At 47.2% G+C, this 14,386-nt stretch overlaps 1 protein-coding gene across 1 annotated transcript; it reads right to left on the reverse strand.

Moving 5' to 3' along the window:
• Positions 1-284: 284 nt before the first annotated feature.
• On the reverse strand, positions 285-3,227 carry LOC149337396 (uncharacterized; the record flags this gene model as incomplete). Its single annotated transcript, XM_089554419.1, has 3 exons — positions 3,025-3,227; positions 2,703-2,938; positions 285-379 (listed from the first exon to the last, which is right to left on the reverse strand). Coding segments are annotated over exons 1-3 (534 nt in total), but the record flags the coding sequence as incomplete, so codon positions are not given.
• Between the last annotated feature and the right edge of the window lie 11,159 nt (positions 3,228-14,386).

Genomic DNA, 14,386 nt, shown 5'->3' on the forward strand with positions numbered 1-14,386 from the left:
AACGTTAAGACGGCAAGACTGTGCAAAGAACATCACTGCTTGTTTGCTTAACTCCACATCAAAAACTGATGTTGCACACCTCAGGTCGTAGTTGACCCACACAGTGTATAAGCACACATCCTTCGTGGTCTCCGAAACAACACATACTCATTTCCCAACCTCCCCAACCCTTACCCAAGGCTCCGATGAGCACTTTGCTGGCTGGTGGGAGGGCTTGGTTGAGCTGCTCTTTCTGCCTCTTCCAACCTCACTGGCTGGCAAGGAGAGCCAGGTGCTTGGAGTGGCAGCTCTAGCTGGCTGCTCGCAGCAGGCGACGATGAACGATCGGACATCTGTTCTAGCAGGGCGGCTGCACTCATGGATCCCTGAGTGTCGTCGTCTGAAGATAAATATATAGATGAAAGCAATGGTACGACATTTCATTGCACGTTGCAGCTATTTCACAAGCTATGGCTTTGCAACAATCAAACAAAATGCATGAACACACAAACTGCATATTCACAGAAAAATGCACGAGCAGAACGGCTGGGAGTTAGAGGTGACATTGACAAATAAACTAGGCTGTTTAAAGGTGATGATGCAGTCCTAAGAAAGTAACGAGACTTGCTATCACACAAGTGGCAGGGACACTGCATTGCTTGCGTTAAAGCTGCAGCCATATAAAGTGCTGGAAAACATGCCCAGCATGTTGCTGAGAATTGATGCACTGCTTCTATTCTGCTTTTATGCACTGCAATGTTAGATAAAAGATTATTAGAATTTTCATTAAGATGGCCCTAGCAGAGTGCAACACCAACAAGCTGGAGGGCACTCAAGCAGATAGAAGACACCTGCCAAGCTCTGCAATAAAAAATGGAAACAATGCTTTCATTGCTGTAGAGCTACCAAACAGAACAGCTTGAAGAGAGTAACTTCGATTCCTTAAGAGCAAAAATATATGGGTGAAAGGAGATGCAACCAGTCTCTTTACTTCACTGCCACATAATGTGTATCGTGAAGCAGTGCTTGCGCAGTTATAACAATGCAAATGTTTACGCAAGGTAATGTACAAGTGCCCACAAAAGTCTTCCAAACAAGACAAACTAAGGAGAGCTAAGCTTTCTAGCTACCTCGAGGCACAGCCAGGTACTGAGGAGTGCACTGTGCAGGTTGCACAGGGAACTAGAAAGGACATCCTTCAAATGATAAGCAACTCAGTTCTTTTTATGATTTATGGATACTTGCAACTTTTGTAGACACTACATATGACAATGCAAATGTGCGGCACACTTTGAGAGAACACTATAAAAAGAGGTTAAAATGTTCCTGCCTGTACATGTAATATCAAGCTGGAAATGAGCATGAAAAGCAGCTGAAAATACACCATGGTCTTTCTGCTGTTTACACTGAGTCATATTGAGCACCATGCCGATGTTGCTACCACAGGGTTCCAGTGAAGCGCATGTACATTACAAGGCCACACATGCACACTACCACATCACACTGCACACTAGAGAAATAACGATCAAAGCTGTCTACAATAGAATCCTGCCCCGTTATACAGGGGTATTGACTGTTTTCCAGTCTGCAAGTTAGGCAAACTTTTTTCTTAAGCATGTCAGTAATCATATTTCAAGTCACCAGTCAAACACCCATTTTTGCATTGACCTGCTCGTACAACCAGAATACGTGAGGGCCATCACGCCATGCCCCCAGCATGTGGTACAGCGCAAAGACGATGAGTGGCACATTGTACAAATGCACTTAACGCATGCAGGGGCATGAGGAGCTAAGACCATTTATTAAGAATTATTTGTGGGTGGAGCCCCTCAGTCGAAGACCCCCATGGACTTGGCCACCAGCAGTGTTCTACTGAATGGTAGTTTCTGGTTTTTGGGTTACAAGCTGGGCAGCTTCCCGTACCACTGCTTAAGTGTCGGGTTTTCTATTATTGGGATGTGTTCTTTCTTTTGGCATGCTCAGACCGTATTATATAGATCTCTTTCGGTGTGGAAAGGCAGCAACTTGTTACTGTTTAAGCACCACTTATTCCTTACTCAGTGTCTTGTGCCCTTGTGGGTAGCATCTTCTACTGTGTATAATGTGTAGTGTATAATTTAAACTCCTAGTTTTTCAGCGCAACAGCACACGGCCGAAGGAAAGAAGCAAGAAGAGAAGGACGAACACAGCGCTGACTGACAACTGTTTATTTAGGGACGCATGTACAGCTTAAACACACTCAGGCCAGCGCAAGTGCACACCCTGCAAGGTAAACAAGAAAGAGAAAAAAAGACTCGCATCACATCTTTACTGCAAAAACTTTGAAAGGAACATCTTTTCTGCAGTATACAAAAGAACTGAAGTAAGATGTGATGCGAGTCTTTTTTTTCTCTTTTTTTGTTTACCTTGCATGATGTGCGCCTGCGCTGGTCTGAGTGTAAGCTGTATGTGCGTCCCTAAATAAACAGTTGACAGTCAGCGCTGTGTTCGTCCTTCTTCTCTTCCTGCCTCTTTTCTTTGGCCGTGTGCCATTGCGCTGAAAAACTTGGTTTCAATCATGAATGCCAACCAGCCCAAGAACTCTACTGTAGTGTATAATAGTGTAGTATTCCACAAAAATCTCTCTTGCGCGTAGCCGTTCATGAAATGCCGCAGAAGCGCGCGCACATACTTAATAAACGCTCGCTCTAAGGACACAACACAAGGCTTCATAGCTCACTTACGATAATCGGGAATGCCCTCGTTTTCCTCTGCAGCCTGCTCATAAAAGCGCATGGCAGCACTCACCCTGCCGTCCTGCAACGAGGCGCGGGCTGCGGATCGTGCCGGAGCCCTGCACGTGGGTCCTTTCGCAACCCTTTTCGTTGCAGGCCGCAGAGTGATGCCAAACTCTTTACAGAGGTCGGCTACCTGTTGAAGCAGCTGGTCTCGCTCCGTGTATTGCTCTTCGGTGCCGGACCTGGTTTGAAACGAACAGTCAGTTTTTTGCGCAGCTTGAGGCAATGAAAACGAAAAAAAGTCAGTCATGAATTTGTAAACACTTACTGCTTCAGCACCTGCCGTTCATTGTGCAGGAATCTTCTGACCATGAGCAGCAGCCGCTCCTTCACACTTCTTGCCGAGAAATCTCGGCCAGTAGCAATGGACACATTCAACGCGAGAGCCCCCCATTGCGACGGGTCCGCAAAAGGATTTAAATTGACGGCCTCGCGAAGGAGAACGAGGTCGTCACTAATATGGTAGCGCATCCTGCGCTGCATCACATGCGCTGCGCTGTTTCTCGTACTGGCATGGTCCGTGTCTTGCATGCTTGGGTGGATATAAGCACCCTGCTCGCTTGAACACGTTGCGTGTGCCGCCATGCTTCCTTTCTCCACTTTCACCGAGCTAGCTATCTTGGCTTGGCTCGTCTACGGCCGTCTCGCAGCCCGCCTCGTAGCTGGTACAAAAACTACTGTTGTTGCTACTTTGGCGACTTTGGCTACGTACGCGGATAGCTAGGCTTAACGTCTCGAAAATCACTGAATTATCTCAACAACATGGGCTAGTAGTCACTTAAACCTCAACGTATGGGTAAGAGTATGCGAAATAAAAGCGAACCGCTACCATTTGAGTGAGCTATCGCATCATGAATCCAGCGGTGACATGCATTTATTCCAAAGCGGGCGAGCAGAGCGCCGCCATGTTTGTTTACAAGCGAACGCTCTCTCCGCAACGCTGAAGAGATTCCATAAAGTGTTACCGGCCCGGTAACGGGCGCGCATGCGCAGATGTCGCCAGCCGAGCCCGGTAAACGGTAACGTAAACACGGTAATCATATGCTATATATGCTATAACTGTCTATTACCGGACCTCGCACTTTCCGGTTAGCGCGCCGCATCCAAGAAGATGTTTTAACATACCGTCTCTCCCCTAATAAGTTACCGTAAGGCGAAAACGAGTCGTAATGACGGCATATTCACCAGCACTTACTGGAAACAAAAATGTGCATGCTTTGCAAGCATTTCCATGCAGGAAGATGCTACATGAACTTCACTCACTTTTACTTTTATGCAAGCGGCCTGCTAAGCGGCCTTTGTATTACCTTGGCCAGTACACAATTTTAATACACACAGCACAAGAAGCTTCGGCGGCTTGGGAACTTGCTCACTGCGTTGCGAATGCTTTAAAAAACCCAACTACGGCAACTTCTGTTTGCGCTGTGCCGCGTCGCTTCTTTGGATGCTTGCATTTACAGTTTAGTTGGAAGCGCAGTGGCGCCGTCTAGTGACAGAAAGTCAAAGCGCACATACTCTGGGCTGAAGAACCGTTTTTTCTGCTTTTAGAGATGGATATGAGAAGAATTACCAAAATATTTTCTTTTTCAAGGAAGAAAACTGTGAAAATAGAGGAAAATGTTAAAGCTGGTAAAAGAACAACAGTTTCGTCGTTGCTATTTTGGCTAACTACACGGCATATAGTTAGGCTGAACTGCTCGAAAATCGCTGAATTATCTCAAAAACATCGGCTAGTTGTCACTTAAACCCCAACGTATGATGGTTTGGTTTATGGGGTTTAACGTCACAAAGCGACTAAGGCTATGAGAGACGCCGTAGTGGAGGGCTCCGGAAATTTCGACCACCTGGGGTTCTTTAACGTGCACTGACCTCGCACAGTACACGGGCCTCTAGAATTTCTCCTCCAAAGAAATTCTAGCCGCCGCGGCCGGGATCGAACACCCAACGTATGAGTGAGCGTATGCGAATTAAGAGCGAATGCCTCCATTTATAGCTGTAAATGACTCCGTAGAATGCGGCGGCGATGCTGTGTTTGGTGCGTAGTGTCCGTGCAGGGCTCCGCTATGTTTGTTTACCAGCGAACGCTAACTATCTGCGCAACACTGAAATAGATTCCGCAAAGTGCTAGCGCCCTGATAATGTGCGCGCAATCATCAGAAGACGGGAGCCGATCGAGCCCGTTAAAGTTTAACGTAAACACAGTATCGAAATGCTATAACTCTCTAACAACAGAAGCGAGTGCCTAAACACGCGTTCTACGCGAAACGCCGGGGTGACCCGCAGTCCATCTGCCTGCACCACGACAGATGGCGACTGGTGACGAGAGTATGGGTGCGACCGCAGCCTGCGTGCGAGGTTAAAGGATTAGGCCTATAAAAGGGGCCGGAGTCACAGAAGCTTCACTGCAGTGCTTCCTGGTGACTGCAGTGGCAAGAATGGCTCCCCCGCTTTCCAAGTTGTTGCACCTAACAAAGAAGAAGCGCCGAAAGGTGAAGAAGGGCCCGGCCGGCATCAAACTGCATCGCCTCGTGCTGCTGAATACGGTGCTCAATAGGTTACGCGTCCTGAAGGCAGAAGCAAAGTCGCAAGAGCCTGCGGTTCAAGGACTCGAGACCCACAAGTTCAGTTCTGAGAGGAAAGCCTGATGAAGTACCCTTTGGCCCCGACTTCTTCACACGACATTTAGCCCTCCATCCCTTCGTAGCAAGACAACGGCCCTTGTCAGGGCCACCCACGTGATGCATTGGCAGAGCTTCGCACGCCCAATCCATATCCCCGTTTCCTCTCACTCGTCGACTTGTGGTTTTCGCAGATGTTTGTTCATGAAATACGGCCGCAGTGTCTTTACAGTAGTGGCTGTAAGCACTTCGGCAGTCGTTGTTTGTAAATGACCTAGAAAGTTTGCATTTGGCAGAATCGTTTTTTTTTCGCTGAACTGGGCAGCGGACCTTGGGCTACATTCAGCATGTATGTTTTTATTGTGTTTGCGCTATTTTTTGCAACACTCAAGTTGCTTGTAGGAGCGTTCCTGGCGTCGTCTGTAAGTCCAAATTCTCAGCTCAGACTTTATTCTCTTCAACTGCGGTTCCAGTATTTGACCTTCACAGACATAAGCGTAGGAATGGGATTTGCGTGTAGCATTGCTACGTATACTTCGAGTTTTTACGTTGTAGTCGTTGCACTGCTTCTACCAAACAACCAAATGTATTTTTGTTATTAAGAAATACAACAGAAGGTGTTGTCCATGTTTAGCAGTTGATTGCAAGGTTCCAAAAGTTTTTCAGAAATAAGGGAGCTATGCCAGCGGCGTGGAGTTAGATACCTTTAGAATCGGTGACCCCATCATTTCGCGGTTGTGAACGCCCCCTATACGAGGCCGGTGGTCAAATCACCGGGGTTTAAAGTGGTTACGTATGGGACGTTTGGTGGCATCCGCTTGAGAATATTATTTTTCTACTTGGAATATGCGGGCGTTCTATCCAGGCGAGGGTTTACACGAGTACAAGCTGGCCTGAGTTGGTAAGGTTCCGTGTTTTATTGTGGAAGACCTCACTCTAACCCAAAGCGGACATTTAATAAGCCAGAAAAAAAAAACTAGAAATAAAATACAGGTGTGGACATCGCCAAATTCTTTCCCAAGTAAAATGCGGGCGCTGACACTAAGTTTAAGGCGCGGATATAGGAACGTAAGCTACACATGACGTTGCGTGTAAAACGGTGTCAAGCCTACCTTTTCGGCACGGTCGTGAAAAGTTCGAACCACTGCCGGTGTGATTTTTTAACCCAGTTTCTCGGCTATACATGCGCATTTTCTTTTTTGGCCGGCGGACAATTACCAGCATAGCCAGAGAGTGCCAGACTAAATAATTTAATGCCGGAATGCACATTTTGTGTCATTTTTAGCTCTTTGTATGCACATTTTTGTTCCTTCATCGGTCCAAACCACGCAGAAAAGTATTGGTTTTCCGTAGGATTCAGTTCCACGCCTTTTAAACGGCTGCCCCTGAGATCGTCCGTCAGGCTCGCTCGCCTCGTGTTGTGCTGGGCTACTCTCCCTGAAACTGCGTTATAATATTTCTGCCAATGTGCTCCGTTATGCGAAGAAGATTCCGATGCATGCAATGTTGTCAACACTGGCGCGAATATAAGTACGGTACTGTCAGCCAGTGTAGACAAGCTCTCCATCAGCAGAAATTGCAGGCGAGATAGAAACCACAGGACGCAAGCGGGGCTGGAATTGGGTTGCTGGCGGCGCGAAGTGTCAGGTGCTACACGCACTGAAGCAGTTCTGACCGCGCCGCAAAGGGCAGCAGGGAATGGCCCGAGAAGACTTTTCGCCTTCTGCCCGATTCACTGGTACTCGCGGACACTAGTATTGCAAGGCCTCGCAGTATATACTCAGGCGCGCTTTGTCTGATACCACTCGAGAACGAAGCAGCAGATCACCTTCGAGGGAGGCTTTCCAGCCAATGGCGTCGGCAGATTTCCATGACACCGTGGCTAATCCGATTAAACCCTTGGTATTCCCCATCTATGTCGCACCCACTGCGATTTCACGATAGCAGGCCCAAAGTGATTGCTCAAGGAGGAGAGGGAGAGAATCGGTCAAGGTAGATAATCCGTAGAAGGTATCGGCTTGAGGGGCATTTTTCGCTTGGTTCTCTGGTTTTATACGACTATAGGACAGACATGCCTAGTTAGCGTAGAATGGGGCGTCTGACTGCCTCGTATGGTTACAAGAAATCAAAAATACAAAGTAGCAACCATGGATTGCTGTGCGCATTTAAGCTCTGCTAATTTCTTTAGAGGCGACACCATTAGGCAATGATTTTGACTCATGTAGTCATGAATAAAACTTGACCAAAAATTTTCGCCACCGATCTTTTAACAGCGAGGTAGCTCTTTCCGTACTTCGGCCATTAATCGCCTAGCGTGGGTATATGCCATGTTTACTCAGGTAAGCAATGACTGTCGCTATACACAACTCGACCATCATCGCTGTCAACTGCACAGAGTAGGGAGTTCAAATAAACGTTTTTAAGAAGCACTGCACCGTGCGGTGCAGCGTCGCTTTGTATTTGCCACAGTTTTTTTTTTCGGGATATTTTTCCCCCTGCTGTTTTACCGCTGTTCTGACGACTGCCGTCCTATTGAGTGCTGGTCCCGTTCTATCTGGCAGCCGGGCGACTGCGGCCAGCGCAGGTAGCAAACAGGTCCGGCTTCTCATTATGCAGCCTGGCACATATTCTTGGCCCAGTCTGGCGGATTATCGTGACCGGTTATTCCAGAACATTGCTCGCATTTTCACGAGTGTCATGCACGAGAAATTGAATGCACTAAAACTGCCGCATTCATAAAAACTCGCCTACAGACAAAATTCCAAGTTCCAGGAAGCCTCTCACACAAAACCATACCAGAGACGGTTTGGCTATCGATAAACCTGTTTCCAGCTCATCCTGGCACATCTCAAACACCTCTACTTTCATGCGTGGAAGAACAGATGGCGTCGTGTCGCGGTTGGATTTAAGCATCAGGTGTGGAACATAATTCAAATGCTTGACAAATATGCTGCGATCTATGTACACAAAAAGTTCACATTCGAGTTACTTCGCACTTCGACACTTTCGCAAGTTCGAGATCTCCGACTTGTCCAGCGGAAGGCTATGTAAGCTTAAAAACGCCTAATGAACATAATAGGTGAGGATCTAGGATTGCAGCTCTCAGCTTTTGCGCAGCAATCTACAAGATATCCGGACAGGTTGCGGAATGAGGGCGAACACTGAATTTTAAACGTTTCGTTTTAAGCATGAAATGCTTTTAGCTCCCGTTGTCGGCAGTGTGTTGACGTCTCGCCGAGACAGAGAGCCAACATCCGGGCACTGAATTCTACTCATCCGGGCACTGAAACGTGCATCCGAGCACCGTACGAGATTTAACGAGACTCTCTAAGCCCTCCTATAGGACCGGCATGCAAGCGCCGGTAGCTTCGCGCCGAACGGGTGGTGGCGTTCCGTGGACTGCTTGGCAGCGCTACAACACGCTGTCACATTCCACTCCTAAAGGCCAAGCTAAGCGTCATTAAATAACAGGTAATTAGTATTTGACCTTAATCAGTAATTAGTTACTAATTAGTAATTAGTCATTACTCTGTCAGCAATTATGTGTTGCGTAATCCAGTGGTGACGTCACCAGCGTCACATAGGCAAAGTGATGCGGAAAACCCTTTCACCTCTGTGCATTTTAGATAGTTTCGAACGCGCTGCATATACATTCTTCTCAGGGCTGCATCTCGTCGTGCCTGTGGTGTGGTGAACACTAGACCCATTTCAATATTTTGAGTAGTACCATCTACTACCAATGTGTTACGCCAGTAAACATTTCATGCTTACTTTGGTCTCGGTTACGGGAGAGGCAAAGAATATTTTTCTCAGCTCGCCAGAAATCTTGCTGCCTAAGGTAATAGATTCCGCAGTGGTTTTTTACAGACCCTGTAGAAGACTGTTAGCGAGAATATTTCAATCATCACATGCAATCGTTTTTGTATATTTTGATTTCAGGAACCATGATAAGCAACACCGTGGCAATTGCACATCGCGAAGTATTGATGTATGAAGAACAAATGTAGATTCCATCTGCCAGACCCTAATCAGATATTGTACTTGTAGCTGTACTTGTACATTGGGCCGTGACGGTTCGTTAACTTAGTTGCGCAATGATTAACACCACCTTTTTTGTCTACTTGTGATCTCACATCCTCTTAGTGCCCTCATTTAGGGGTCCTGGTAGACAGAGCAGGCAGATGGATTGCACACAATTCGAGGAGAAGTGCCCGGTGAGGGGGAGCAGGGCGTGACCTTGCAAAGGTGCCAGGATGCAGAGTGTGAACCTAGTCCAGGCATAATGACAGCTAAAGAAAATAGACCTGCAAAACTGTTAAATGTAATACGGTAACTCCGTAAAAAGAAATTCCGTGGGTGGGAGGGCGGAAAAATAGGGAAAATTGGCTCGATGGCTGTGCATCCCCACATAGGGAGCTGCGACAGGTGGCACTGTATGACTGACAGTGTGGACCAAAGCTGAGCAGTAAGCCCGAACGAAACCCCCGGAAGGAAAGAAAAAAAAGAGGGAGGGGTTCAATGAACGAGCGAAACAGCAGGTGGAGGGAGTGCAAAATCACAGGGTACAGGAGAAATGATAGCAGGGGGTGCCGAGCTATAGGCAAGAATAGGTAAGAATAACCGATAAGAAAAGGTAGGGCAGTAAGGTGGAAAAACCGATAAGCAAGAGATATGCAGCAATGAAAAAACCCGTTCTTTTTCTCAGAACACAAGCAAGACTTTTTTAAAGAATCAAGACAGTGGCAGCATTTACCACAGATATTCTCTGGTGCATGCTCTGGATATGTTGATTTCTGCCGCGTGAGGTTTTAAGTTTCTGCATAAGGCAGGCTTACTTGTATTTTCTATCCCTTCCAGATTAGACGGCTGATTGCAGAATGAATAACTTAAGATAATGCCAGTTGTGTACACATTGATTAAAACGTTTAAAAAAAGGAACAGCGCGACCAAACATGGACACACGAAGAAACGACACACACACGAGCGCTGACTCACAACTGAAAGTTTATTCTGGTGGAAAGACCCTTAAATAGAAAACATGAGGGGTTGTTAACAGGGCTGCTCCAGCGATAACCGGCAATCAGCGCGGTCGCGTCACAATATGACACAAAAACACAACAGGGAACAAGAGAAAGTTATAAGCGATAAAAAGATGGTGTAAAGGGCCGCGTAACGGTGTTCAGGTAGGTAACATTAACAAAAGTTGTGAAAAAGTACCCAAAAGGGCGGGGAAAGGTAAAAACTATGAAGGACACAGATTTAAATTATACAGGTGAAAAATGTACAGATGAAAATTATGCATAAAAATATAAAAAAAACGTAAAAACGTAAATGTAAAGGTATAAGTTTTAAAAACGTGCTCAAAAATGGGTGTGGAACTAAAAGCAAGATAAAAGCGGTAGCAACGAAGATTCCGTGAATTGATCAGCTGCGTGTGGCGCACCAGAGACCTTAGGCGTTAGTCAACACATTACAGGCAATTCCGGTATACAGCACGTTGGCTGCTTTAACGCAAAGGCAAATTTGCGTTTTTAGGTGCGATATAAATTGCGCACTATGCAGCTTTATATTTTTTTCAATATTGCTCACGATAGCCCAAAAAGCTGAACTGTTTTATCTACCAGGAGTAGGCAATCAAGTAAACATTTTTTTTCCAGCCAGAATTGGTGCCTATGGTCTATACACCGGGTGGGGCCTGTAGACAGAAAATTAGAGTAAATTAATAAACCGATGCACAGATGGACTGCACTAGATGTCACGTGTGCAATGCTGCTGAACACGCTGAGCTTCAGAAGTGAACATTGAAGCCCCGGCGATAAGCGAACGAGGTGAGCGCGCTGCCTTTCACTGTGATCCTATTCGCTTAGATGCTGGCCCGAATAACATCGGTGCAAAGCCACCCACTTGTAGGAACACTGCTGCAACCCAAAGCTCGCGCCTTTTTCTGCATCTAACCGATTGGAATGAAAAAAAATGAGCCGACGCTCAGGCAGCGATCGAAAATGGAGATTTAACACACCTAACATAGGTAGCCGGTTCGAGCCCCTACCACGAGCTAGCCTAAAATAAATAGTAAGTTTATGCTGCACGAAACGCGAAATCGTATGCCACCACCCTGAACACTGTGGCGAACGGTTAAGCCTCAATGTTCATGTGAAGATTCGTAAAGACGCGGAATTGGGGTACGTATTGTGCCGGCTCGTATCCCTGCCGGGAGCTAGGCTCTAACTTAACCAGTAACGCTATGCTGCACAAAACGCTGTAGTGTATTGCCCCATCCGGAACAATCTGCGGCAAATAGTTGGCCCACAGCTTTTGCACGGATGTCGGGGCTTAGTGGACAAAATTTGATGCCCGCCACACACGGATATTATATTGCTAAAGGGGAAGAGCGCAAATATAGGGCAGAGGAACGTACAAGACCGGCGCTGACTTACAACTGATGTTGATTCGAAAATTGCACGCACATTAAATAGACACGAGGCAAGCTGTTAGCTGAGTCGACGTCAAGGTCGGTTTACAGGGCCGGATAAAAGTGACAAAATATTAAAAGCTATAAGAGCTATAAAATTAGAGGGAGCTCTTTTAGCAATGTTTAACTAACTAGCCCGCAAACGCACCCTCGTGAGGGATATATATATATAAACCAGATTTACATACTTAACTTTCCGGTTGTGGTGCTCGGACATTAAGCTGCCGCCTGTTAATATTTTATTCCATGATGTAACCGCCTCAGTGACCATGGCAACCACTGGGTTACGATTTGCCTTATAACGCATAACGATGAAACCAGAAACGCGAGAAGTAGAGCTTGAAGCTCCTATGCAGTGTCGTTGCTGAGGCCGCCATCTTGCGTTCTATCCGTTGAATCAGCATAACTGGGAGGCTCGAAACGCGACCAGTAGCGCTAACCCTTTAGAATTAAGTTTTGTTTTGTTTAATCGGGTTTATCGCCCCAAAGCAACTCAGGCTATGAGGGACGCCGCAGTGAAGGGTTCCGCAAATTTCGACCAGCAAGGGATTCTTTAACGTGCACTGACATCGTGCAGTACACGGGCCTCTGGAATTCCGCCTGCATCGAAATTCAGCGGCTGCGGCCGGCATCGAACCCGCGTCTTTCGGGCCAGCAGCCGAGCTCCGCAACCACTCAGCCACCGCGGCGGGGTGTAAAAAAATTAATGAGATATCGCTTCATAGGTATCTTGTGTTATGGCTTCAAGCTACGGGCATAAATGCTAAAAGAATATAGGCGCGCGTGCGCCAAAATTTTTCCGCTTCACGACAGCTTTGGTAAACTGACAGTTAATGAAACTGCTAATGAGGCACAGCACACTTACTTGAAGACTCCCAATCTTCTTTTCGTTGAAAGGAATACTCTTTACCGTCGAAGGCTTTCCGGTCCAGAGGACAAACGCCTCCTACGTCATCTTCACAGATGGCGGTTTTGCAGGTCACGCACAACGCGTGCGTGCAAGGCAGCAGCAGTGTGCTTGTGGAAGTCACCCTGCACAGCGAACACGCGTTCCGATGAATGGGGTCCTGTACAAACCGGGTCTCCCGCCATTTGACACCGCCAACCCCTCCAGAACTCAGCCGCAGCAGCCTTCCACTTGGTCGGGCATCGAGCCGACCCGTTGACGGCGCCGGTAGCGAAGGCCGCGACAGGCAGACTTGGTCGCTATCGCCGCAAAGAAAAACGAATTCGATGGCAGACGCGGTGTGCTATCTGCTGGGTGCTGGCGAATACTAAAGCGCTCCCACCCGGGCCGATAGCCCCGCGATTATTTCCTTCCCTTCCGGATGGATGGCTGGATAAGGCTGAACCCTTTAAATGGGGCGGTGGCTCACGCCACCTAACCATGGCTCGCGAAATCTCACTTTTGTCCCGATTATAGCCACCAATCAGGTAACCTTCGCTTGGTTATTTCTGCTCGCCTAAAATCCATTTTTTTTTCTTTCATTGTCCTTAAATCCCAATGCTTTAAATAAATCAGATGCCCCGCTGCTTTCAACTGCCGGGTGAAGCACTTTATAGAAAAGCCTTCGAAGCCTGCGGAAGATTTCCCGAGCCCTTCACTACCATGTCCCTCGTAGCTAGAGTCGCTTTGGGACATTAAACCCCAATAAATCCATAAACCATTTTTCAGTGTTTATTTGGGATAAAAAGAAACATTAACATTAAATCGGCCCTTCTTCTAACATCTTGTTTGTGCTCCTTTTAGTCTAGTATAAATCTTTACATTCTGCATTCAAACGGACAGCATGGTTACCACCTTTGTAACGGAAACTGCAGCGACCAAATTCGCGGCACGTATCACTTAAGGCTCGTGTTTTTTCTAAGATAGCGGCGATGCGTGCCCTTGAATCACGTGATATTGGCGACTTCGGTGCGCTGTGAGTTTGCAGCTAGATTTTCGCATGCATTTTTCACGCAACTTCACGGTTCCAGCTATGGAAGCCTAGCTGTGGTGTTTGTATTTTTTTCTGGCCTTAGTCCCACGTACAGCTATTGGTCGTCGCGGACTCTGCTCTCTTCCGTTCGAAATGTCCTGCCCGCCTGAAATATTGCACGTGCACAGGGCCCGAATACCTGTTGCATGCAAATCAATCAGACAAGATGTTCATTAGTCAAGTGGCTAAATATTTCTCACGCGTCACGTCATCACGCCGAACCATGCGCTCAAGAGAGGTGGACAGGAATACGATAAGCGTCGCGCTCGCACGCGCATGCGCAAGCACCACCCAGTGTGCAGACCGTTTCCCCTCGCCTAGCACTCTCCCGAAGACAGCCTCCTATCACGCCTTCCTCCTCACTTTTTCCCCGTGCAGGTATGAACACAGCCGACCACACCGTCATTCCGGCAGACGGCGCCCGAGCAGCTCACTCTGTGAAACGAAGACCTGAAAAAAAAAACGAACAACGCCTACCAGGTTTGATTTCAGCGTGCTCCCGATAGCTGTAAAGAAAGCAGGCCCGATTAATCTTTCTTAAGTACTGATTGCCATTGCAAA

The sequence above is a fragment of the Amblyomma mixtum genome, chromosome 7, assembly GCF_055824585.1.
Source record: "Amblyomma mixtum isolate Tamu chromosome 7, ASM5582458v1, whole genome shotgun sequence".
Classification (NCBI taxonomy): Eukaryota; Metazoa; Arthropoda; class Arachnida; order Ixodida; family Ixodidae; genus Amblyomma; species Amblyomma mixtum.